The 24,342-nt window shown below is 48.4% G+C and overlaps 2 protein-coding genes across 2 annotated transcripts in view; one reads left to right on the plus strand and one right to left on the minus strand.

The window, feature by feature from the left end:
- Positions 1–24,342, plus strand: part of SNU13 (small nuclear ribonucleoprotein 13) — a 335,885-nt gene that overhangs the window by 211,478 nt on the left and 100,065 nt on the right. The window lies entirely within an intron of this gene.
- The window catches only part of MEI1 (meiotic double-stranded break formation protein 1), a 97,011-nt gene continuing 72,680 nt past the window's right edge, over positions 12–24,342 (minus strand). The window contains exons 20-30 of the mRNA XM_050806162.1: positions 23,615–23,780; positions 20,837–20,941; positions 18,286–18,396; positions 17,836–17,996; positions 14,940–15,021; positions 14,577–14,752; positions 4,875–4,956; positions 3,981–4,087; positions 2,929–3,060; positions 2,624–2,736; positions 12–212 (exon numbers count right to left, since the gene is read on the minus strand). Of these exons, the coding sequence (XP_050662119.1) occupies positions 167–212; positions 2,624–2,736; positions 2,929–3,060; positions 3,981–4,087; positions 4,875–4,956; positions 14,577–14,752; positions 14,940–15,021; positions 17,836–17,996; positions 18,286–18,396; positions 20,837–20,941; positions 23,615–23,780 (1,281 nt within the window). The 3' untranslated portion in view covers positions 12–166. The remainder of the gene's footprint in view (positions 213–2,623; positions 2,737–2,928; positions 3,061–3,980; positions 4,088–4,874; positions 4,957–14,576; positions 14,753–14,939; positions 15,022–17,835; positions 17,997–18,285; positions 18,397–20,836; positions 20,942–23,614; positions 23,781–24,342) is intronic.

The raw sequence follows: 24,342 nt of genomic DNA on the forward strand, positions 1-24,342 counted from the left end.
CCACGCAGGTATGTGAGTGTATCATTTTATTTCCTTATTCTATTTCAACAATGGAGTATATGGCTCCATATGAATAGCTTCAACTGTCATCCATTTCCTCAACAATTATGCTCTCTGTCTCCAGGTCTCATTCTCTCTCCATTTCTGGGCCTTCAAGTCCTGAGGATCAGTTTCTGATGTGGGACAGGGATACAGCCACCCCTCCCAGGCAGCTGGCAGCAAAACATGAGAGGAAAACAGCAGAGAGGTAGGGCCAACCATGGGGGCATCACACTTCCAGAGCCCAAAACAGGCAAGAATGGTCAGGCAAGAACAGAGGTGCTCCTGAGAATAGTGGGATGGATTCTAAAATTGGGTCCTGAACACCTGGGCTAGGTAGTTGCTATTCAACAGGGAACTATTCCAAGGAAGGGGCAAGGAGGAGAGCCAGGGAGGCAGCCAGAGAGGTGCGGAGGAAGCAAACTACCCTCACACACACCTCTGGACTGCAGTGTCTCTGGGTGCAACCACCCACCAGAGGGCCTCTGACCACTGCCACAGCCCCCCAAAAAGTTTTTTTTTTTTTTTTTTGGAGACATAGTCTCACTGTGTTGCCCAGGTTGGAGTGTGCAGTGGCACAATCTTAGCTCTCTGCTCACTGCAACCTCCGCCTCCCGGGTTCAAGCGATTCTCCTGCCTCAGCCTCCCAAGCAGCTTGGATTACAGGCGTGCACCACCATGCCCAGCTAATTTTTGTGTTTTTAGTAGAGATGGGGTTTCACCATGTTGGCCAGGCTTGTCGCAGAACTCCTGACCTCAAGTGATCCACCCACCTTGGCCTCCCAAAGTGCTGGGATTACAGGTGTGAGCCACTGTGCCCAGCCCCCAAGCTTTCTTTTCTTTTTTTTGAGATGGAGTCTTGCTGTGTCACCCAGGCTGGTGTGCAGTGGTGTGATCTTGGCTTACTGCAGCCTCTGCCTCCCAGGTTCCAGTGATTCTCCTGCCTCAGCCTCCTGGGTAGCTGAGATCACAGGTGCACACTACCACGCCCAGCTAATTTTTGTATTTTTTAGTAGAGATGGGGTTTCACCATGTTGGCCAGGCTGGTCTGTAACTCCTGACCTCAGGTGATCCACTGACCTCGGCCTCCCAAAGTGCTAGGATTGCAGGCGTGAGCCACACGTCTGGACACCTGAAGGTAATTTTATGCAGTGTTTTAAATAATTTTGTTCATGGGCCAGGCACGGTGGCTCATGCCTGTAATCCCAGCACTTGGGAGGCCAAAGCAAGCAGATCACCTGAGCTCAGGAGTTTGAGACAAGCCTGGGCAACATGGTGAAACCCTGTATCTACAAAAAACTTCAAAAATTAGCCAGGCGTGAGAGCTACTTGGAGCTACCTTCAAGTAGCTGAGACTGGTGTAGCTCACTTGCAGTCTCAGCTACTTGGAGGGTTAAGGCGGGAGGATCCCTTGGGCCCAGGAGGTGAAGGCTACAATGAGCTATGTTCACACCACTGCACTCCAGCCTGGGTGACAAAGCAAGATGCTGTCTTAAAAAAAATAATAAATAAAAGAATATTAAAAATATAATTTTATTCATGAAACAAAATTTTTTGGTTTTTTTCTGGGACAGAGTCTTGTTTTGTCGCCCAGGGTGGAGTACAGTGGTGTGATCTCGGCTCACTGCCCTCCACATCCCCGACTCAAGCTATTCTTGTGCCTCAGCCTCCCGAGTAGCTAGGACTACAGGCACATGCCACCACACCCAGCTAATTTTGGTATTTTTCAGAGATGAGATTTCACCATGTCGGCCAGGCTGGTCTCAAACTCCTGGCCTCCAGTGATCTGTCTGCCTAGGCTTCCTAAAGTGCTGGGATTACAGGCATGAGCCACCGCACTTGGCCTATTCATGAAACAAAGTTTTGACTACATTTTGACTGCAACTCATCACATGAAGTCAGGTATGGAATTTTCCACCTGTAGCATCACATCAGCACTCAAAAAGTTTCAGATTCAGAGCACTTTGGATTTCTAATTTTTGTATTAGGGATGCTCAACCTGTACTACAACTACCTTAACACTCCTAGCTGATGTGAGGATTAAATATAATGCATGTAGCCAGGCATGGTGGCTCACGCCTGTAATCCCAGCACTTTGGGAGGCTGAGGCAGGCGGATCACAAGGTCAGGAGTTCGAGACAAGCCTGTCCAATATGGTGAAACCCTGTCTCTACTAAAAATACAAAAAAAAGAAAATAGCTGGGCCTGGTGGCAGGCGCCTGTAGTCCCAGCTACCCGAGAGGCTGAGGCAGGAGAATTGCTTGAACCCAGGAGGCGGAGGTTGCAGTGAGCCAAGATTGTGCCATTGCACTCCAGCCTGGGTGAGAGAATATCAAAATAAAAAAATATGTATTTATACATACATATATATATAATGCTTGTAATGTGCCTAGTCTTTGTAGGAACTTAATATTAACAGGACACGGCATTGCTGTTGTCAACACTGTTAATTATCCTCACTGACCCCTGCTTACTTTAGAAGACAAGACTATAGTGCACCTATGTCCTGAAGCATGATGCCACAGCTTCTTACGGCCTGGGAAAGCTTGCCCAGGCCAAGGCTCCCAGATGCAAGAAAGGATACAGCATGTCCTGCAGGGGTGGCTGGCCTGAGGAGGTGCTAAGGGGAAGGCCCTCCAAAGAGGCCTGCAGGGTCTGGGCCATGCTGTGGTCAGCCAGGTATCCCATGCTCTGGAGCTGCAGGGAGAAGAAGGCAGGGAAGACAGGCCTCCTCGGTGCCCACTCCACTTAGGCCCTAACTGCCTCCATCCTCTGTACTTCCAGCCTCCCATTCCTTGGCTGCTGTGGTCAGAGCTCCCACCCTCCAAGAGAAGATGGTCTTGAGGATCTAGCTTTACAGTGGCTGCATGGCCTCCCCTTCCCACCCACCTGCTGGAAGAAGCCATGCAGGGCCTGGAGTGTGGTGTTCGAGAGGGTAGACAGGTCAGCCAAAGCCACACCTTGCAGAACATCACCCACCTCTTCATGAGAGAGGACACTGCTACTCCGGTACCGCATAAACTGGCCAAGGAAGAGAAGCCCCAAACACCCAGTGATTTGGCATCTCCATCATAGACATCTGCTGTGCCCCAACTTTAGGGGACACTGTCCTGAGGCCCACGGAACCTGCCTGCCTTCAAGGAGCTCAGAGTTAGTGGGCAGAGGTGGGGCTATGTCATGGGGAAGTGGGGTAAGTAAGGCAAACTGTGAGAGAGAGTTGGCCCTCCTGGCCCCTTTGGCCTTGGCTCCCTCCTCTCCAACATTGCACTGAACACTCAGGGCCAAAATCAACTACGTGTGGCTCCCCTGACATACCACCATGTGCTCTTGTACCTGTTGTTCTTACTCCACTACCTGGAACACCTTTCCTCCTCTCTGCCTATTAATCTCTCAAGCCACAGCTAAAATGTTTCCTTCACTGCTGAGAAGCTATTACTCTTTCCTCTTTGTTCCTACACCAACCACTGATGTACTTGTTGATCCACTTCGCTGTCATTCTTAGGCTCGCTGCTTTGTTATTTATTCAAGGGGCACTTACTGTGTGCCTCGCAGTTAGCATCTCCTCTACTCTACCACTTGTAGTGTCATATTTACATTACTAGTTTACTTGTCTATCCTCCTCTTTAGACTGAGGGACCCTAAAGGCAGAGTATCTGGTTCATTGACGTCCTTAGTATCTAGCAGACCTGGCATGTGGTAGACAGGCCCTGGTCAACATGTCATGAGAGAAGTAGGGGAAAGGGTGTCGGGGTCCCCTCGCGTGAGGAGATATGGGCATTCAGAGGAATTCTTTCAGCAGGCCCCTTGTAGGGTGAAGGCCCGCCCAGCCCTTCCACCTTCTTTGAGGATTAGGGTTTCCTAAAGTAAGGAGACCCTGGCGTCTTCAGCACCACCCAGCTCATGACACTCCTCAGACCACAAGATATCCTTTCTGCACTTACCAGGGTCATGAGCCTCAAAATCTCAGGTCTGAGGAAGGAATTCTCTCCAGCATCCAACAGTGTAAACAGCAAAAACCGATTCCAAGGCTGGGAGGCCACGTGAAGAGCTTCAACAAACACTGGGTTGTTAATGCTTCCAAGGCCTTGCCTTGGGACACTGCTCAAGAGGACTTTCTACTATTGGCTTAAAAAGGGGCTACCCAGTTAGAGGCAGGGCACTGGAGAAGCTGACCCAAGGAGGGTTCTTTCTTTGCTGTGCTTCTAATCCACCTATGTTGGCTGGCTCAGTGAAACTATATACGCCATGATTGTGGAAGGCAGGTAGTAAGAAGGGCTCTGCCACTTAAGAGCATTGTGACCTTGATTGGGCACATCATTTGACCTCTCTGAACCTTATTGATCTCATCTGTATAATGGGCATGACTGCCCTTGCAGTGCTGCTAAAAGAATTAAACAAAACAGGCCGGGCGCAGTGGCTCACGCCTGTAATCCCAGCACTTTGGGAGGCTGAGGCGGGTGGAACACTAGGTCAGGAGATCGACACCATCCTGGCTAACACGGTGAAACCCCGTCTCTACTAAACATACAAAACAAAAATTAGCCGAGCGTGGTGGTGGGTGCCTGTAGTCCCAGCTCATCAGGAGGCTGAGGCAAAAGAATGGCATGAACACAGGAGGCGGAGCTTGCAGTGAGCCAAGATCGCGCCACTGGACTCCAGCCTGGGCTACAGAGCGAGACTCCGTCTCAAAAAAAAAAAAAAAAAAAAAAAAAAAGAATTAAACAAAACAAGTGTGAGTCACACAAGGGGATGGGAGGCTGGAACAGAAGGATGGAAGGGTATGGCTCCCTCTAATCTCTCTCATGGAAACATCAGAGAATGTGGAGAGTTTCTACCTATGTCTGGGCTCCGGGCATCCAGGTAGTCAAGCAAGGCTTCTAGGCAGCCAACACAGGCCTGGGACAATAGAGGGTCCTTCTGCAGAAAATAAATAAATAAATAAATAAATAAATAAAATTCAGGTCATGTTTTGCTACCAGTGGCTTTTGGTGCCAACCAAGAAAAAACATTTGGTTTTCAGAGTTATTTGGATTTCAGAATTTCAGATTTGGGATTATAGCCCTGTAGATAATCAAGAAATGTTTGTTGGCTTAATCTCTCACCCTCATAACAGAGCACAGTGCTTATACTGTGTGATTTACCTACATTCAAGACAGTGCTTTGGGCGAGGCACAGTGGCTCACGCCTGTAATCCCAGCACTTTGGGAGCCCAAGGTGCCCGGATCACCTGAGGTTGGGAGTTTGAGACCAGCCTGGTCAACATGGTGAAACCCCATCTCTACTAAAAATACAAAAATTAGCTGGGTGTGGTGGTGCACACTTGTAGTCCCAGCTACTGAGGAGGCTGAGGCAGGAGAATTGCTTGAATCCGGGAGGCGGAGGCTGCAGTGAGCTGAGATTGCACCACTTGCACTCCAGCCTAAGCAACAGAGCTAAACTCCATTGCGGTGGCTCACGCCTGTAATCCCAGCACTTTGGGAGGCTGAGGTGGGTGGATCACGAGGTAAGGAGTTCAAGAGCAGCCTGGCCAAGATGGTGAAACCCTGTCTCTACTAAAAATACAATAAAATAGCCAGGCGTGGTGGTGGGGGCCTGTAATCCCAGCTACTTGGGAGGCTGAGGCAGAGAATTGCTTGAACCCGGGAGCAGAATGAGCCACAATCACTCCACTGCACTCCAGTCTGGGTGACAGAGCGAGACTCCATCTTAAAAAAAAAAAAAAAAAAAAAAAAAAAAGAGTGCTTTATTTCAGAAAAGAAGATGGACCCTGGGCCACACTAAAATATTCATAGATTACAGACCCTGGAAGAGCCTCACAGTTTACTTAAGCCAGTGGGTTTCAACCTTTTTTTTTTTTTAAAGCAACAGGACCTTTCATCAAAATTGTATGCTTTATTTTTTTTTTTTTTTTTTTTTTTTTTTTTTTTGAGACGGATTCTCGCTGTGTCGCCCAGGCTGGAGTGCAGTGGCCGGATCTCAGCTCATTGCAAGCTCCGCCTCCCGGGTTTTTACGCCATTCTCCTGCCTCAGCCTCCCGAGTAGCTGGGACTACAGGCGCCTACCACCTCGCCCGGCTAGTTTTTTGTATTTTTTAGTAGAGACGGGGTTTCACCGTGTTAGCCAGGATGGTCTCGAACTCCTGACGTCGTGATCCGCCCGTCTCGGCCTCCCAAAGTGCTGGGATTACAGGCTTGAGCCACCGTGCCCGGCCAAAATTGTATGCTTTAATAAGCATATGAAAATATTTATCATTAGTCATTAGGGAAATGCAAATTAAAACTACTAAGAGGTACCCCTGTACATCTACCAATAGCTAAAGTTAAAAGACTGACAACACCAAGTGTTGAGGAGAATGTGGAGCAGCTGGCACTCATACATTGCTGGTGGGAAGGTAAAATGGTGCAGCCACTTTGGGAAACAATTTGATGGCTTATTATAAAGTTAAACATATACTTATCATCCCCATAACCACCCTTATCACTCCAGTGCCCTATAGCCCTTCTTCAGAGCCCTCTGCTACCACTGACCTGCCCCTTTACCCCATGTGACCCAGCATGGTGGACCCTGGACACTCTCTCTATTCTTATTTCAACTAACACTTTCCTCCACCGTGATCCATTCCTGGGGAAATAGAGGCTGTTCTCATGTCAAAACACCCCTTTTATTTTGCAGATGGAGAACATGAAGATTAGTAAGAAGTGACTTGCTAAACATCTTCAGAGTCAGAGGCTGGGCAGGGGCTTTGGCACAGATCCCTGTGACTCTAGATACTGTATCTTCCACTGCACTGCACTGGGCCTCCCAACTGCTGAAGATTCTGCATAGCTGATCAGCACTCAGTTTGTAGTGCTGGTGCCACCAGACTGCTTTGGCTCAGAGGTGTCAAGGAGGACCAGCACCCAGAGCTCTAGCTTAGGCTTCATTGTCATTTTTCTCCCTTGACACCAGTTTTTAAAAGTACAATTTTACTGAGATATAATTCACAAACCATGATACTCATCCTTTAAAGGATATAATTCAGTAGATTTTTTAAATTATATCCACAGAGTTGCACGGCAATATAATTCCAGAATATTTTCATCACCCCTAAAAAGAAACCCCATACTCAGCAGTCACTCTTCGTTCCCCCATCCCTCCACTCAGCCCTAGGCAACTACTAATCTACTTTCTGTCTCCATGGATTTGCCTTTCCCAGACATTTCTCTTAAGCAGAATCATAATATGTGCTCTTTTATATCTGACTTCTTTCACTTAATGTTCTCAAGGTTCATCCATGTTGTAGCATGTGCCAGTGCTTCATTCCTTCGTATGGTCAAATAGTATTTCATTGTATGGATATACAATTTGTCTGTTCATCAGTTGATGGACATTGGGGTTGTTTCCACTTTTTCATTATTATGAATAGTGCTGCTATGAACATTCAGATACAAGGTTTTGTGTGGACATTCTCTACCTTCCTGTCAACACTTGCTATTATCTGTGTTCTTATTTTAGCCACCCTCATGGGTATGACAGTGGCTTAGCTGTCAGCTGCATGTATAGCCTCTTGTTCTTACCTCCAGGCACTCTCCTTGCCCCCATCTTCCCTACTGTGGCTAAGAGGGAACTTTCTTTTTTTCTTTTGAGATAGGTCTCACTCTGTCACCCAGGCTGGAACTCAGTGGCATGATCACAGCTCACTTCGGCCTCAACCTCCTGGGCTTAGGTGATCCTCCCATAGCCTCCTGAGTAGACGGGACTACAGGCATGTGCCACCACACCCAGCTAATTTTTTGTATTTTTTATAGGGATAGGGTTGTGCCGTGTTGCCCAGGCTGATCTGGAACTCCCAGACTCAAGCAATCCACCCACCTTGGCCTCCCTGAGTGCTAGGATTATAAGCGTGAGCCATAGTACCCAGCCTGAGAGAGAACTTTCAAACACACAGTCTGACAGCCGTCCTTCCACAGTTCGCACAGTGATTTTTAGCCTAGCGTGTGAGGCACGGCTCAGTTTGGCTCTGCCCAGCTTTTTCTTTCATTTTCTACCTCATCACACCCCACACCCCAGCATGCACTTTCAGACTATGTGATTTGGTACATGCTATTGTCCTGCTGGAATGCCCTTCCCTCTATACCTCTGCCTAGATACCTTTCAAGGCTGAGTTCAGATGTCACCTTCTCTGTGAAGCCTCCCCTGACTTCCCACACAGGGGACATTTTTGCCTAAAAGTTTTCAGACTGGGCGTGGTGGCTCGCCTGTAATCCCAGCACTTTCAGAGGCTGAGTTGGGCAGATCACAAGGTCAGGAGTTCGAGACCAACCTGGCCAATATGGTGAAACCCTGTCTCTACTAAAAATAAAAAATTAGCTGGGTGTGGTGGTGGGTGCCTGTAGTCCCAGGTGCTCAGGAAGCTGAGGCAGGAGAATCACTTGAACCCGGGAGGCAGAGGCTGCAGTGAGCCGAGATCGTGCCATTGCACTCTAGCCTGGGCGACAGAGTGAGACTCTGTCTCAGAAAAAAAAGAAAAAAAGAAGTTCTCAGTTTTGTGGAAGAACACAATGTAAACCACTGATCATATAATAAAATATGATTAATGTGATACTCAATACATAGCAGAATGAACCATCCTGGGGGCTAAAGGGAGAGGGATTTCCTCTATTGCTGGGTTACTGGAATAAATATTTGCTGTATATATGAATCACTGAACAAATGAATGAACAAATGAATAAAAAGCTAGTTTTAAGACCGGGCGCAGTAGCTCACACCTGTAATCCCAGAACTTTGGGATGCTGAGGCAGTCGGATCACTTGAGGCCAGGAGTTTTGAGACCAGCCTGGCCAACATGGCGAAACCCTGTCTCTACTAAAAATACAAAAAATTAGCTGGGTGTGGTGGCAGGCACCTGTAATCCCAGGTACTCGGGAGGCTGAGGCATGAGAATCTCTTGAAACCGGGAGGCAGAGGTTGCAGTGAGCCCAGTGAGCCGAGATCACACCACTGTACTCCAGCCTGGGCAACAGAACAACAGTCTGTCTCAAAAAAAAAAAAAAAAAAAAGCTAGCTTTAAACAACAAACTGGTTGAAATGAAGGAGGCTTAGCTACAGCCATGAGGTCCTGGGCAGTGACAGAGGGGGCACTGTGGCTGAACACAGAAGGCCAGGAAATTTCTCGGGAGTGTGGCAGTGAGAGAAAAGAGGAAAAGGCTAGTTGGTCCTCTTCACTAGGCAATTATAGGGCAGTGACTGTGAGGCTAAGACAGGCTCTTCAGCAATACCCTCCTATATGCAGGGTAGGCCCAGCAACTTCTACAGGGGGAGTCATGAGCTTCTCAGGTTGGGTTCTCCTTCCCAGGGACTGTCTGTTGAGAACAGTCAGTCAAAAACTACCAGAGAGACACATACAGGATTCCACTTACATGAGGTCCCTAGAGTAGTCAAATTCATAGAGAGAGCAAGTAAAATGCCAGGGGATGGGGGAGGGGACTGGGGAATTGTTTAATGGGTACAGAGTTTCAGTTTGGGAAGATTAAAACATCTAGAGATGGATGATGGTGAAAGTTGCACAACAATGTGAATGTACTTAATGCCACTGACCTGTATACTTAAAATGATTAAAATATTAATTTTTATGTTATATATAGTTTACTATAATTAAAACAAGGCCAGGTGCAGTGACTCACACCTGTAATCCTAGCACTTTGGGAGGTCAAGGCCAGAGGATTGCTTAAGCCCAGGAGGTAAAGACTACCCTGGGCAACATAGTGAGATATCATCTCTACAAAAGTATTTTATTTTATTTTTTATTTATTTATTTTTTTGAGATTGAGTCTTGCTCTGTCACCCAGGCTGGAGTGCACTGGCATGATCTTGGCTCACTGCAACCTCCACCTCCTGGGTTCAAGTGATTCTCCTGCCTTGCCCTCCTTAGTAGCTTGGATTACAGGTGCGTGCCACCACGTCCGGCTAATTTTTTTGTATTTTTAGTAGAGATGGGGTTTCACCATGTTGGCCAGGCTGGCCTCAAATTCCTGACCTCAAGTGATCCGCCCGCCTTGGCCTCCCAAAGTGCTGATATTACAGGCATGAGCCACCGCGCCTGGCCTCACTACCAATACAAAAGTATTTTAAAATTAGCTGGGCATGGTGGTGTACACCCATAGTCCCAACTATTCAGGAGGTTGAGATGGGAGGATCACTTAGGCCTAGCAGGTTAAGGTGGCAGTGAGCCATGATCATGCCACTGCACTCTTAACTGTTTATAAAAATAAACAGTTGCCAGAGGCAGAGTTGAGTGTCACAGGCCAGGGAGACATCTAGGCTCTTGGGCATGAGGGGCGGATGGTGAAATTGCTATACAATCCTTCACTGGCGGCTGGGCACGTTGGCTCACACCTGTAATCCCAGCATTTTAGGAGGCCGAGGTGGGCGGATCACCTGAGGTCGGGAGTTTGAGACCAGCCTGGCCAACATGGTGAAACCGTGTCTCTACTAAAAATACAAAAATTAGCCAGGAGTGGTGGCAAACACCTGTAATCCCAGCTACTGGGGAAGCTGAGGCAGGAGAATTGCTTAAATCCAGGAGGCGGAGGTTGCAGTGAGCTGGGATCCCACCACTTCACTGCAGCCTGGGTGACAGAGCAAGACTTTGTCTCCAAAAAAACAACACAAACCTCACTGGCACCCCACCCTAGTGTTTAGGCTATTGGTTTGAAGAAGGCTTTTTCATCACTCAAGGCCCAGTTCAAATGCTACCTCTCCTGTGCAGCCTTCCAATACAGGTTGAGGCTGGGCACACCTGTAATCCCAGCACTTTGGGATGCCGAGGCGGATGGATCACTTGAGGTCACGAGTTCGAGACCAGCCTGGCCAACATGGTGAAACCCCATGTCTACTAAAAATACAAAATTAGTCAAGCATTGTGGTAAGTACCAGTAGTCCCAGGTACTTGGGAGGCTGAGGCAGGAGAATCACTTGAACTCAGGAGGCAGAGGTTGCAATGAGCTGGGATCGTACCACTGCACTCCAGCCTGGGCGACAGAGCAAGACTCCATCTCAAAAACAAACAAAAAAACAAATACTGGTTGAGTATCTGTAATTAAAAATATGAAATCTGGCCGGGCACGGTGGCTCAAGCCTGTAATCCCAGCACTTTGGGAGGCCGAGACAGGCGGATCACGAGGTCAGGAGATCGAGACCATCCTGGCTAACACGGTGAAACCCCGTCTCTACTAAAAAATACAAAAAAAAAAAAAAAAACTAGCCGGCCGAGGTGGCGGGCGCCTGTAGTCCCAGCTACTCGGGAGGCTAAGGCAGGAGAATGGCGTGAACCCGGGGGTGGAGCTTGCAGTGAGCTGAGATCTGGCCACTGCACCCCAGCCTGGGCAACAGCGAGACTCCGTCTCAAAAAAAAAAAAAAAAAAAAAAAAAATGAAATCTGAAATACTACAAAATCCAAAACTTTTGAGCACAAATATGATGCTCAAAGCAGATGCTCATTGGGCATTTCGGATTTTGGACTTTCGTATTAGGAATGCTCAACTGCTAATGGGTCATTTTGGCATTAGATGTAGTTATTTGTGTTTCCTATAATCTGTGAGTGCCTAAATGGCTGAGATCATGTCATGTTAATTTCTGTGTTTTCATCCATTCAACAAACATTCCCAGATGCCAATTTTGTGCCAAGTTCTGTGCTGGATATTAGGAAATCATTCCTCCCCCCCATCTCCTGTTCTGAATGTTAAACAGGAATGTCAGCCCTTTTAGAAACATTAGGGAGAAAGCATTTCCCTAACTGGCCCTCCTCACCCAAGGAAGGTTTTATCTAACAGGCAAGACACCAGCTTAAGATCTACTGTGCCATCAGGGCAGGATTAAGGTATTAAAGGTTATGCTCCCATGAATTTAAACTCTTAAGATCCTGGCCAGCTGGCTAAGTGTCCATAATGTAAACGCAGTTTTTCCCACCTGTGGACCCTGGTCTGGCAAGAAGGAGGGTGGTTTAAAAAGCTCATTTTGGACAGATATGATTAAGCAAGTATAATAAAATGTTATTAGCAGAATCTAGGTGATGGGTGTATGAGTGTTCACTGTAAAATTCTCTCATTGCTGTATGTTTGAAAAACTGCAGGAAAAAAAGCCCATTCTGTTTGAGTCCCAGCCAATATTCTACTATGATGTTTACCAGCAATAAAGCTGATATTTTGGTTCTCATCTGATTCCTGAATTCTAAATTAGCTTTAAACCCACAAGGGGAAGAACACACAAAGATTAACCAGACTCAGACTCTGCCCTTGAGTACATCACAACCTGGTACAGGGAAGAGTGATATGAAAATGGAAACTTGAAACAGAGAGCTAAGTGCTGTAATAGGATAGATGTTTGATCCCTAAAGAGCACAGAGCCTTGTGCATGGATGTGCCACAGGACAAGACTCAGCAACCACTGACTTAGCATAGGGCCCACTCCTGGGACATCTTCCTGGAGCCACCAGTACCCTTCACAGGCCATGACATTGGGTCAGGGCTTGGGATATGACTACATAAACACTAACCTACAAGTGTCCCCTAAGCCATAAAACAAAAACCCCTTGGAGGTGGACATGCTTTTGCTTGCCCTGGATCCCCTCCTTCTGGCAGCAGTTTTCCTGTGGGGAGCCATCCCTCTCTTGGGTTCAGTCCACCTGGGCTATGGAGAGCTGACCACATGCCCTGGCCTCCAGGAGAGGGCACTGACCCAAGCCAGGCCAATCAGGGCATCCCATGCCCCTACCATGGTGACTGGCATATTACCCAAGCCAGCCTAATGAGACTCAATTCTGGGAACTATGAGGAAAGAGAAATCTTTTTTCCCTGGAGGATATAAGCTAGGAGTTACTGCTGGTCATCCTACTATGTCATAAAAATAAAGCTGAGAGTGAGGAATGCAAAGCCAACAGATGGAAAGAGTCTGATGACCTTGTCTGAGCTTCTGGGATCCAGCTGTGCCTGAAGCCAGTATTAATCCCAGGACCTCTCAGTTATAAGTCAAATTGAGTTTTGTTTCTGTCACTGTAGCTTTAAAAGTCTCACCCAGGCCGGGCGCGGTGGCTCACGCCTGTAATCCCTGCACTTTGGGAGGCCGAGGCGGGCGGATCACGAGGTCAGGAGATCGAGACCATCCTGGCTAACACGGTGAAACCCCGTCTCTACTAAAATACAAAAAATTAGCCGGGCGCGGTGGCGGGCACCTGTAGTCCCAGCTACTCGGGAGGCTGAGGCAGGAGAATGGCGCGAACCTGGGAGGCAGAGCTTGCAGTGAGCCGAGATGGTGCCACTGCACTCCAGCCTGGGCGACAGAGTGAAGACTCCGCCTCAAAAAAAAAAAAAAAAAAAAAAAAAGTCTCACCCAGACAGGGCGTGGTGGCTTATGCCTGTAATCTTAGCAACTTTGGAGGCCGAGTTAAGAGGATCACTTGAGGCCAGGAGTTCGAGACCAGTCTGGCAATATAGCAAGACCCCATCTGTATTTAAAAAATAAAAATAGGCCGGGTGGGTCGGGCACGGTGGCTCACGCCTGTAATCCCAGCACTTTGGGAGGCCGAGGTGGGCAGATGACGAGGTCAGGAGATCGAGACCATCCTGGCTAACATGGTGAAACCCTGTCTCCACTAAAAATACAAAAACATTAGCTGGGCGTGGTGGCGGGTGCCTGTAGTCCCAGCTACTCTGGAGGCTGAGGCAGGAGAATGGCCTGAACCCGGGAGGTGGAGCTTGCAGTGAGCCAAGATTGCACCACTGCACTCCAGCCTGGGCGACAGAGCAAGACTCCATCTCAAAAAAAAAAAAAAAATAGGCCGGGTGTGGTGGCTCATTCCTGTAATCCCAGCACTTTGGGAGGCTGAGGCGAGTGGATCACCTGAGGTCAGGAGTTCGAGACCAGCCTGACCAATATGAGGAAACCCCATCTCTACTAAAAATACAAAAATTAGCTGGGTGTGGTGGCATGCATCTGTAATCCCAGCTACTCTGGAGGCTGAGACAGAAGAATCACTTGAACTTGGGAGGCAGAGGTTGCAGTGAGCCGAGATCGCACCATTCCACTCCAGCCTGGGCAACAAGAGTGAAACTCTGTCTCAAAAATAAATAGGCTGGGTGCAGTCGCTCACGCCTGTAATCCCAGCACTTTGGGAGGCTGAGGCAGGCAGATGACGAGGTCAGGAGATCGAGACCATCCTGGCTAACACAGTGAAACCCCGTCTCTACTAAAAATACAAAAAATTAGCCGGGCATGGTGGCGGGTGCCTGTAGTCCCAGCTACTTGGGAGGCTGAGGCAGGAGAATGGCGTGAACCCGGGAGGCAGAGCTTGTAGTGAGCCAAGATCACGCCACTGCACACTAGCCTGGGCGACAGAGCTAGACTCTGTCTAAAAAATAATTAATTAATTAATTAATTAATTAAATTAAATAAAAATAATAAAAATAATTTTTTTAAAAAAGTCTTACTCAATCCACCCTCCAAGCCCTGGTAGGAATATCAGGCTCTTGGGAGAAGCAAGCCCCACTCAGCAAGAGCCTTACCTGCACCAGGAGGTTCTGCAGCCCAATGACCAGGGACCGGACTTGTGATGTTCGCAGTGGAGCTAGGACAGTGTCCTCGGCGGCTGGCAGTGGCTGGGCCCCTGAGGGCACCAGGGCTACCAGGGCAGAGGAAAAGCTTTGTCGCAGGGCTGTCCGCAGGAAGCATAAGATGGCAGCTGGAAGCAAGAGATTCCTTAGACCCAGTTCCTGTCTCCTTCCCACCTCCCACCCAGCTGTGTCACAGGATGGGAGACAATGAAGATGAGACAATTATGGAGTGACCATAGGCTGGTCAGGGTGCTGGTCCTATCTGAAAACCGAGGAGAAAAGCTTTTCTTCTGCTAGAGACTTGTGGACCAATACCTGAGAGCAGTGCAGTCTTTTTTTTTGGAAAGCTGAGAGCCTTCAGTACTTGGTCCATTTCCACAGAGAGTGTCTGGTGAACCTGGCAGGGCACAGGGTAAAGGGCTAACCCCCATGTTCTGGAAGCCTGGGCAGAAAATAACCTGCCTGAAAATCTCTTCTATCACCTCCCCCCACATATCCACTGCATCAAAAGGGGACAGAGGAGACCACACAGAGTCCTCTAAGCTGCACCAGCCCTAGCTTCAGGAGCATTAGGAGGAGAATCAAGTCTGTACCTGGAGAACACTTTTTCTTCGAAATCTCCGCCATCCTCATTGGCCTCCTCCACCAGACAGCCTTCCCTAGCCTCATCTGTGGTTCAGTCTCTGGCTCTGTTCACTATACACCTAACTCTAAAAAAATTTGGAGTCAGGCCAAATCAAAATCCTGGCTCTCAGATCAGATACAGTGGCTTACACCTGTAATCCCAGCACTTTGGGTGGTTGAGGTGAGAGGACTGCTTGAGCCCAGGAGTTAAAGACCAGCCTGGACAACATGGCAAAACCCCATCTCTACAAGAAAATGCAAAAACATTAGCTGGGCATGGTAGCATGTGCCTGTAGTCCTTGCTATTCAGGAGGCTGAGGTGAGAGAATCACTTGAGCCAGGAGGCCAGGGCTGCAGTGAGCTGGGATACTGCTACTGCACTCCAGCCTGGGCGAAGATTCCATTTCTTTAAAATAATAATAATAATAATAATCCTGGCTTTGCTACCTATCAGTTGTATGGCCTTAGGCAAGTTATTGCACCTCTCTTAGCATGCCTTACTTTCTTCATCTATGAAATTAAGACAGGCCAGGCACAGTGGCTCATGCCTGTAATCCCAGCACTTCTGGATGCCAAAGTGGGCAGATCACCCGAGGTCAGGAGTTCAAGACCAGCCTGACCAACTTGGAGAAACCCCACCTCTACTAAAAATACAAAATTAGCTGGGTGTGGTGGCAGATGCCTGTAATCCCAGCTACTCGGGAGGCTAAGGCAGGAGAATCGCTTGAACCCAGGAGGCGGAGGTTGTGGTGAGCCGTGATTGCACCACTGCACTCCAGCCTGGGCAACAAGAGCAAAACTTTGTCTCAAAAAATAAAATAACAGGGAACTCTGTGTGTGTGTGTGTGTGTGTGTGTGTGTGTGTGTGTGTGTTGGGGGGTTGGGGGGAGCGTTATATGGGAACTCTCTGTACTACCTGCACCATTTTTCTATATATCTAAAACTGTCCTAAAAATGAAGTCTATTAATAAACAACACAGAAAAAAAAAAGGGGCCGGGCGCGGTGGCTCACGCCTGTAATCCCAGCACTTTGGGAGGCTGAGGCGGGCGGATCACAAGGTCAGGAGATCGAGACCACGGTGAAACCCCGTCTCTACTAAAAATACAAAAAATTAGCCGGGCGCGGTTGTGGGCGCCTGTAGTCCCAGCTACTCGGGAGGCTAAGGCAGGAGAATGGCGTGAACCCGGGAGGCGGAGCTTGCGGTGAGCCGAGATCGCGCCACTTCACTCCAGCCTGGGCGACAGAGTGAGACTCCGTCTCAAAAAAAAAAAAAAAGAAAAAGAAAAAAAAAGGTATGGCGATGTGAAGGAGCACAGCTGACTGGGAGAAGCACAAATGCCTGACCAGAGGACAGGGAAGGTGGGTGGAAATGGCAGAAAGTAAGGCTGCAGAGGGTTAGGCCTAGAGGAGGACAAAAAGGCAGCAGCTTGGGCAGAAGGGATGTGAGGACAGACTGTGGCTGCAATGATAGGACATGCAGAGGAGGGAAGAGACGGGTGGCCAGGAGATTGTAACTAGGTCACATTAGTGGGGAGCACAAATGATCAGGCCTGAGTTAGGGCACTGGAGGTAGCTGGGAGCAGGTAATTGCCTAGGTGTGAGCTGAGGGTCAGGGCAGAGCTAAGGACAAAATGCAAGTTTTCTCCTAGGCAGGTGACTGCAGACAGCTGGATGAGCCCAGCAGCCTCACACAGAAAATTAGGAAAGGTTTCTGTCCTAAACCAACCACAGGTAACAACTTGCAGGATTTGCCAGAGCATAGATTTGCCACAGCTTGTTGCCCCTCTAGAGGCCAAAGTTTAAAACTGATGTCACTTCTGTGTGCCCATCACTAGATTGGCACAGTATTGGGCACAGTGTGAGGATACCACAGAGGCTAGCAGATGGTTTCCATGAGAAGCAGCCCACAGAGGAGCTCATGCAGGGCACTGTGATGACAAGGCCCTACAAGAGGGAGGGGCTGAGGGGAAAGAGGTGCTCTGTGGATATGTCCACTGCTCTTCTCTTCCCTGCATCACTTTCTGGAACAGTAATAACGACAGTTAACCATGTGCGGCATTCCACAGCTTGCCATGCTATACTTCAAGGTTGCAGGCTGGCTTCTGCCTCCCCGTCTGGTCTGTTCTGCTCCATTCATTCCCCACATTCTCGTCACACAGAGCACCTCACCACTCCCCAAACATACAGAGCATGTCCTGAATTTGTGCAGCTTCATGCCTTTGCTCATATTGTTCTCTCTACCTAGAATGCCTTTCCCCACTATCTTTGCTGAGTACAATCTTATCTTTCAAGGCTTTGCTTAAAGACTACAAGTTCCCTAAGGGTAGGACACATGCTATGTTCATTTTTTATTCCTCTGTGCCAAGAATAGAGCCTGGAGCATAGGTAAACCTTATGTGTTAAGTGGATTACAACCCTGAGATGTTTTCCCCATTTTGTAGGTAAGGAAACTGAGCTCAGAAAGGGTAAATACCTTGCCAAGGTCACACAGCTAATAAGCCCTAGAGCTGGGACCAGAACTCATGATCTTCAACACTCCTTTGAGTGCCACCCCATGCCTCAAAGCCACAGGAGTTAGAGACTAACCTGCAAACTGTCCTTGTGCTGCTGGGCAGAGAAGGAGGCAGTGAGCAGCCAGGCAGAGCAGAGGAGCCCAGTCCTGGGAGAATCTGCCTTCGCCAAGGTGAGGGCCAGCATCTTCTCTAGAAGCTCCATCAGGCCTGTGCTGCTCAGGAGCACTGCAGCAGCTGCAGGGGGTGGGCAGGGCAGGGCCCACAGGAGTTACAGAGGAGTTTCAGCTAAGTGCCACCATGGTGCTTAGCACCTGATGGGGGCTTCACAAACAGAGAATCATCCTCAGGCTCTAAGGATCCCAGCTTTGTAACAGAAGCTCAGGTTATTAGAGCCAGAAAGGACCCTTATGACTACCAGCCACACACACAGAACCCTATTCATTTTCTTAAGATGAAAAAGTTGAGGTAGAGAGGACCACAGACTGCCCAGCACTCTTCACTGTCCCAGCCCAGGCCCCTGCACCTCTTTTCTGACTGCTGGGTGTGGTCTGATGAAGGCTCCAATACAGGAAGTTGAAGGAGGGTTGCAGGATGTCCACGTCAGTGGGGCTGCACTTCCCACACAGCTTGCTTACTGCAAGAGATGAGAGTCCCCAGGTGGCCTGTCGCACAACACTCACACTTGTCACAGGTGGTAGCCTGTGACCGGTTATTTCAGACGTCAGTCTTGGGGAGCAAGCACAAACTAAGTATCCCTGATATTACAACCAATGGAAAGAAACACAGTGACAAACCTCAAGGCACATTCACACCTTCCATCTAGACAAACATCAGGCAAGCATCCTACAGCTGCACATTAGCCAGAAAGACTTCAGGAATTCAAAAGGATCCTTTGAACATCGTCATCACCTTCCCAAGGGAACTTTAACCGTCGAATGAAGTGCAGTTCCCTGTACTTGCCACATCCCCTCTCTCACATCACTTCATTTGGCTAACTCCTCTAGTCCTCGTCAGCAATCAAGATTCAGCTCAGGCCTGCACAGTGGCTTACGCCTGTAATCCCAACACTTTGGGTGGCGGAGGCAGGTGGATTGCTTGAGCCCAGGAGTTCGAGACCAACCTGGGCAACGTGGTGAGACCTCGTCTCTCCACAAAAAATACAAAAATTTAGCTGGGCATCGTGGCACACACTGGTAGTCCCAGCTGCTCAGGAGGCTGAGGTGGAAGGATCACCTGAGCCCGAGAGGTTGAGGCTGCAGTGAGCAATTATCATGCTATTACACTTCAACCTGGGTGACAGAGTGAGACCCTGTCCAAAAAAAAAAAAAAAAAAAGATTCAGCTCAAAGTTAATCTCCCCCTTGAAGCCTTCCTTAACCTCTCAAGGCAAGATTAGATGCTGCTTCTGCATTCTCCCAGGACTCATCAGTGCAACATTACACTGTAGACATCTATAGAACATATCCCTTTACTGTTGGGAACTCCTACTTCCCATCTCCCTATCCCCATCCTAATATGAAACCTACCTACATCTCCATTCACTTTTTGGCAGCCACATCACACCCTGACTTCTGTGGTCACCCAGAGAAGCAGGTCTTGGCTCCTTCCCACAACAGTATCTCCACCCCGAACCACAGTCCTTTACTCTCTGCTCTCATATAGAAGTGCTCAAGGATTATACGTAAATGTCCTAATACATTACATTATATGGGTTTCAGCCTGTTACTCCCTGTCAGAGGCTCTTTTGAAGGCTGAGTTTGTCACACACAAATCTCCCTCCTAGCTTAGTGTCAGCCGTGATCTCACAGACAGGTTGGTGATGACTGGCACCAGGCTGAGGCCATCTGCAATGTGTCCCCAGTAGCCTTTTTTTGAATCTGATACTGATCTTCTCATGAGATGGACTGAGCTCCGGGCAGGGAAGGTGCCCCATCTTCACCTGTGGCTAGAGGACCTGGGAGGGGTCCACAGACACTGAAGACACATCATTTTTCCTATTCATTTCAATCTTCCCTCAGCAAATCTTCCTGCGGGTGCTGCCTATGAAGTGATGACAGCATCATGAGTTGAGAAACCAAGGAGGTTTGGGGTGTAAGAAAGAAGCCTGGAGAACTGTGAACTGGATCATCAGATCTGAGTCAATTGTAGGATGAGGTGGAGAGTTGACTTTGTGCCAGGAAAAAAGGAATCTGCATGGATAGCATCTGTTGAAGGCCTACTGTGTGTCAAGCACTGTGTGACATTCTCTAACTAACTAGGTAAGTATTCCTTATCTTAACCCTAGGTTAGGAAAGTACTACTACTTTACCTATGAGGAACCTAAGGCTCACAGAGACTAGATGATTGCTGGTGACTAAGCTGAGATTCAAACCCAGGCCTTCCTGACTCTAGAGCTTGTGCCTGTCACACACTGATTTGTTTGTTTTAGAGACGAGGTCTCACTCCATTGCCCAGGCTGGGTGCAGTGGTGAGATCATAGCTCACTGCAGCCTTGATGTCCTGGGCTCAAGCAATCCTCCCACCTCGGCCTTTCCAAGTAGCTCGGACTATATATAGGTCTGCATCACCACGCACAGCTAATTTTTGGTATTTTTTTGTAGAGACAGGGTTTCACCATGTTACCAAGGCTGGTCTTGAACTCCTGAGCTCAACCGACACGTTGCCTCAGCCTCCCAAAGTGCTAGGATTATAGGCGTGAGCCACCAGGACTGGCTGTTTGTAGAGGCAGGATCTTGCTATGTTGCCCAGGCTTGTCTTGAACTCCTGGCTTCAAATAATCCTCCTGCCTCAAACACCCAAAGTGCTGGGATTACAGGCATGAGCACCGCCCCCCCCAACCGGCCTCATAATGCTGATTTTTTGCAGAGGTGGGGTGTCTCCCAAACATTCCCAGAGAACAAGCAGAGAAAGCCCTGAGAGGTCCTTTAGCAAGAAAACCCTAGGGATAGACTGACCTACTAGCTTCTTCCAAAGGGATGAAAGAGTAGAAGAAAGAAGAACACCAGCCTACTTAGTGAGCACCCACTGCACATCCAGCCCTGGACCCTCAGGCGCTATCCCAAGCAGCCAGGGCACCTTGGTGAAGGAGCTTCATGGCCATGCTGTCCAGTTCTTGCTCTGACACATTCTTGAGCTGCATCAGGGAGAGGAGGCTCAGCAGCAATGGTAGGTTCCCCGAGGCTGTGAAGAAGACGGAGGGCTAGGCAGGAAGCCTGATGCTCAGATCACCTGAAGGTCAGACACCCTGCCCTGCTTTAATGGCCCTTAATAACAGGTTCAAAGTTTTCTGTTTCCTAAGGGGTGAGGTGTTTTGCTGGGATTTACTCCTATTTCTTTTTTATCTTTTTTTTTTTTTTTTTTTTTTTTTTTTTTTGAGGCAGAGTCTCGCTCTGTCGCCCAGGCTGGAGTACAGTGGCGCGATCTCGGCTCACTGTAAGCTCCGCCTCCCGGGTTCCCGCAATTCTCCTGCCTCAGCCTCCCGAGTAGCTGGGACTACAGGCGCCGCCACCACGCCCGGCTAATTTTTTTGTATTTTTAGTAGAGACGGGGTTTCATTGTGTTAGCCAGGATGGTCTCGATCTCCTGACCTCGTGATCCGCCCGTCTTGGCCTCCCAAAGTGCTGGGATTACAGGCTTGAGCCACCGCGCCCGGCCACTCCTATTTCTTTTATTTAGAACAGGTGTGACTGATAAACTAAGTGCCAGACATAGGTTGGTACCAGGAATTCATTATTTCATTTAATCCCACTAAAAAAATGTGAAACATGGATTGTTATTCCTATTTTGTATTGACAAAATTGAGGCTCAGAGAGGCTAAGTGACTTCTCCAAGGTCCCACAGCCAGAAAGTGGCAGGATGCTATGGTCTGAATGTTTGTGTTCCTCCAAAATTCATGTTGAAATCTTAACCCCCAATGTGATAGTATTAGGAAGTGAGATCTTTGGTAGATGACTGAATCATGAGGGCAAAATCTTCATGAATGGGATGAGTGGCCATTTGAAAGAAACTCCCTCCCTCACCCCTTCTGCCATGTGAGGACACGGTAAGAAGATAAGCCATCATGCTGGCACATGCCTATAACCCCAGCTACTCAGGAGTCTGAGGTTGGGGGATTGCTTGAGCCTAGGAGGTCAAGGCTGTGGGGGGCAGGGGAGGAGAAGGAGGAAGAAAGGAGGAGGAGAAGTGAGGAGGAGGAGGGAGGGGAGAAGGAAAGGAAGGAGGAGGAAAAGAGGAAGAAGAACAAGAGGAGAAGAAAAAAAGAAGAAGAGGAAAGAAGAAAAGTAAGGAAGGAAGGAAGGAAGGAAGGCAGCCATTTATGAACCAGGAAGTGGGCCTTCACCAGACACTGAATCTTTCAGCACCTTGATTCTGGATTTCCCAGCCCCCAAAACTGGGAGACATAAATTTCTGTTGTTTATAAGTCACCGTCTATGGCTCAAATAGACCCAAATCTGAATCCAATGCCCATGGCCTTCCCACTATGTTTCCACTAAATCTTAAGGTTCTTAACCAGTATTATCAGTTAAACATGGCTTGTCCTTTCCTGAAAAGAAATAACTCATCTCCTCTTGACACCCTTAAATCTACTTCCAAACCCTCAGTCCTCTGTCAGGCAGCCACAGATTACCTCTCGCTTTGCTTAGAAATATAATTTTAGACCGAGTGTGTAGCTCACACCTATAATCCCAGCACTTTGGGAGGCTGAGGCAGGCACATCACTTGAGGTCAGGAGTTCGAGGGCAGCCTGGACAATATAGTGAAACCCCACCTCTACTAAAAATACAAAAAATTAGCCAGGCGCAGTGGTGCGTGCCTGTAATCCCAGCTATGAGGGAGGCTGAGGCAGAAGAATCACTTGAACCTGGGAGGTGAAGGCTGCAGTGAGCCGAGATCATGCCACTGCACTCTAGCCTGAACAACAGAGTGAGACCCTGTCTCAAAAAGAAAAAAATTATTTTAAAAATTCAACTTCTCTAAAAATAGAAAAAAATTGAGCCGGGCACAGTCGCTCACCCCTGTAATCCAAGCACTTTGGGAGGCTGAGGCGGGCGGATCACTTGAGCTCAGGGGTTTGAGACCACCCTGGGCAACATGGTGAAACCCCTGTCCTGAAAATACAAAAAAAAATTAGCTAGGTGTGGTGGCACACGCCTGTAAGTCCCAGCTACTTGGGAGGCTGAGGCATAAGAATTGCTTGAACCCGGGAAGTGGAGGTTGCAGTGAGCAGAGATCTTGCCACTGCACTCCAGCGTGGGTGACAGTCTAGTGAGACTCTGTCTCAAAAATAAAATAAAATAAAATAATAATAAAATAAAATATATAAAATATAAAATAAATAAATACAATAAAATAAACCAATCCCAATTTTCAGTGTCTCCATACTGTACCAAACATCAAGCTTCCTTGACTCCAGTGAGTACCATGCCAGATTTGGAAACTATTCCCCCAGATCTCACTGGGAGCTTCCAACACATCACGGATCCACCTCCCTTCCTGGCCTCTGTGGACTGCTGCTGCCTCCAGCCTCCTTCAGATTTTCCACCTTCTTCTTCCCACGGGGGGCTGCCATGCTTGTGACAAACAACTCTGAGCACATGCTGCACACGGTGGGGATATGCACGCACACATCAAACACATCCACTCATGTTAAACACACACACAGCAAACCAAGCATGATGTACACCCACTCTGAAGTGAGAAAAAGGAGGTGAAGTTTAGCTTGATGCCACAATGGCCTTTCTTTTTCAGATAAAATCCTGATTCTCTCTCCTGGAGCAGACCTAACAAGGGTAGAGATGCCCATTCTTGACTGGCTTTCAGGTCAAAGTGTGCCCACAGCAGCTGCAGACTGACCTTCTGATGGGGAGGCCCCATGCTCCACTAGCAGACGCTGCAGGATCAGCAGGAAGTGGCCTCGGATAAGACCACCCACTTGTATATCCTCATTCCTCCTCAGGAAGGTCCTCAGGCTAATCAGTACCTTGTGAGCTGTGTCCACTGGGCTGGAATAGATGAGGTCCTGAGCAGGAGAGAAGAAAGCAAGAGATCAGAGGGTACTGCAGTTGGGGAAAAGTGATAATGCGGAATAGAGGGGCAGGAAAAGGGCCCAGAATTAGAGTGTCACAAAAACTGGGTAATCTGTCACTTACTCAGCACCTATTATGTACCAAAGGCTCTTCTAGGTGCACTGACACGTCACAACCATCCCTTAGAACAGGATCATCCTAGGCCAGGCGCGGTGGCTCACACCTGTAATCCCAGCACTTTGGGAAGCTGAGGCGGGCAGATCACGAGGTCAGGAGATCGAGACCATCCTGGCTAACATGGTGAAACCCTGTCTCTACTAAAAACACAAAAAATTAGCCGAGCGTGGTGGTGGGCACCTGTAATCCCAGCTACTCGGGAGGCTGAGGCAGAATGGCGTGAACCCATGAGGCAGAGCTTGCAGTGAGCCAGGATCACGCCACTGTACTCCAGCCTGGGTGACAGAGCGAGACTCCGTCTCAAGAAAAAAAAAAAAAAAGAAAAAGAATAGGTCCATCCTATTAAATCCATCCCAAACAGGAGAAAACAGAGGCTCA

This window comes from Macaca thibetana, chromosome 10, assembly GCF_024542745.1.
Source record: "Macaca thibetana thibetana isolate TM-01 chromosome 10, ASM2454274v1, whole genome shotgun sequence".
Lineage (NCBI taxonomy): Eukaryota > Metazoa > Chordata > Mammalia > Primates > Cercopithecidae > Macaca > Macaca thibetana.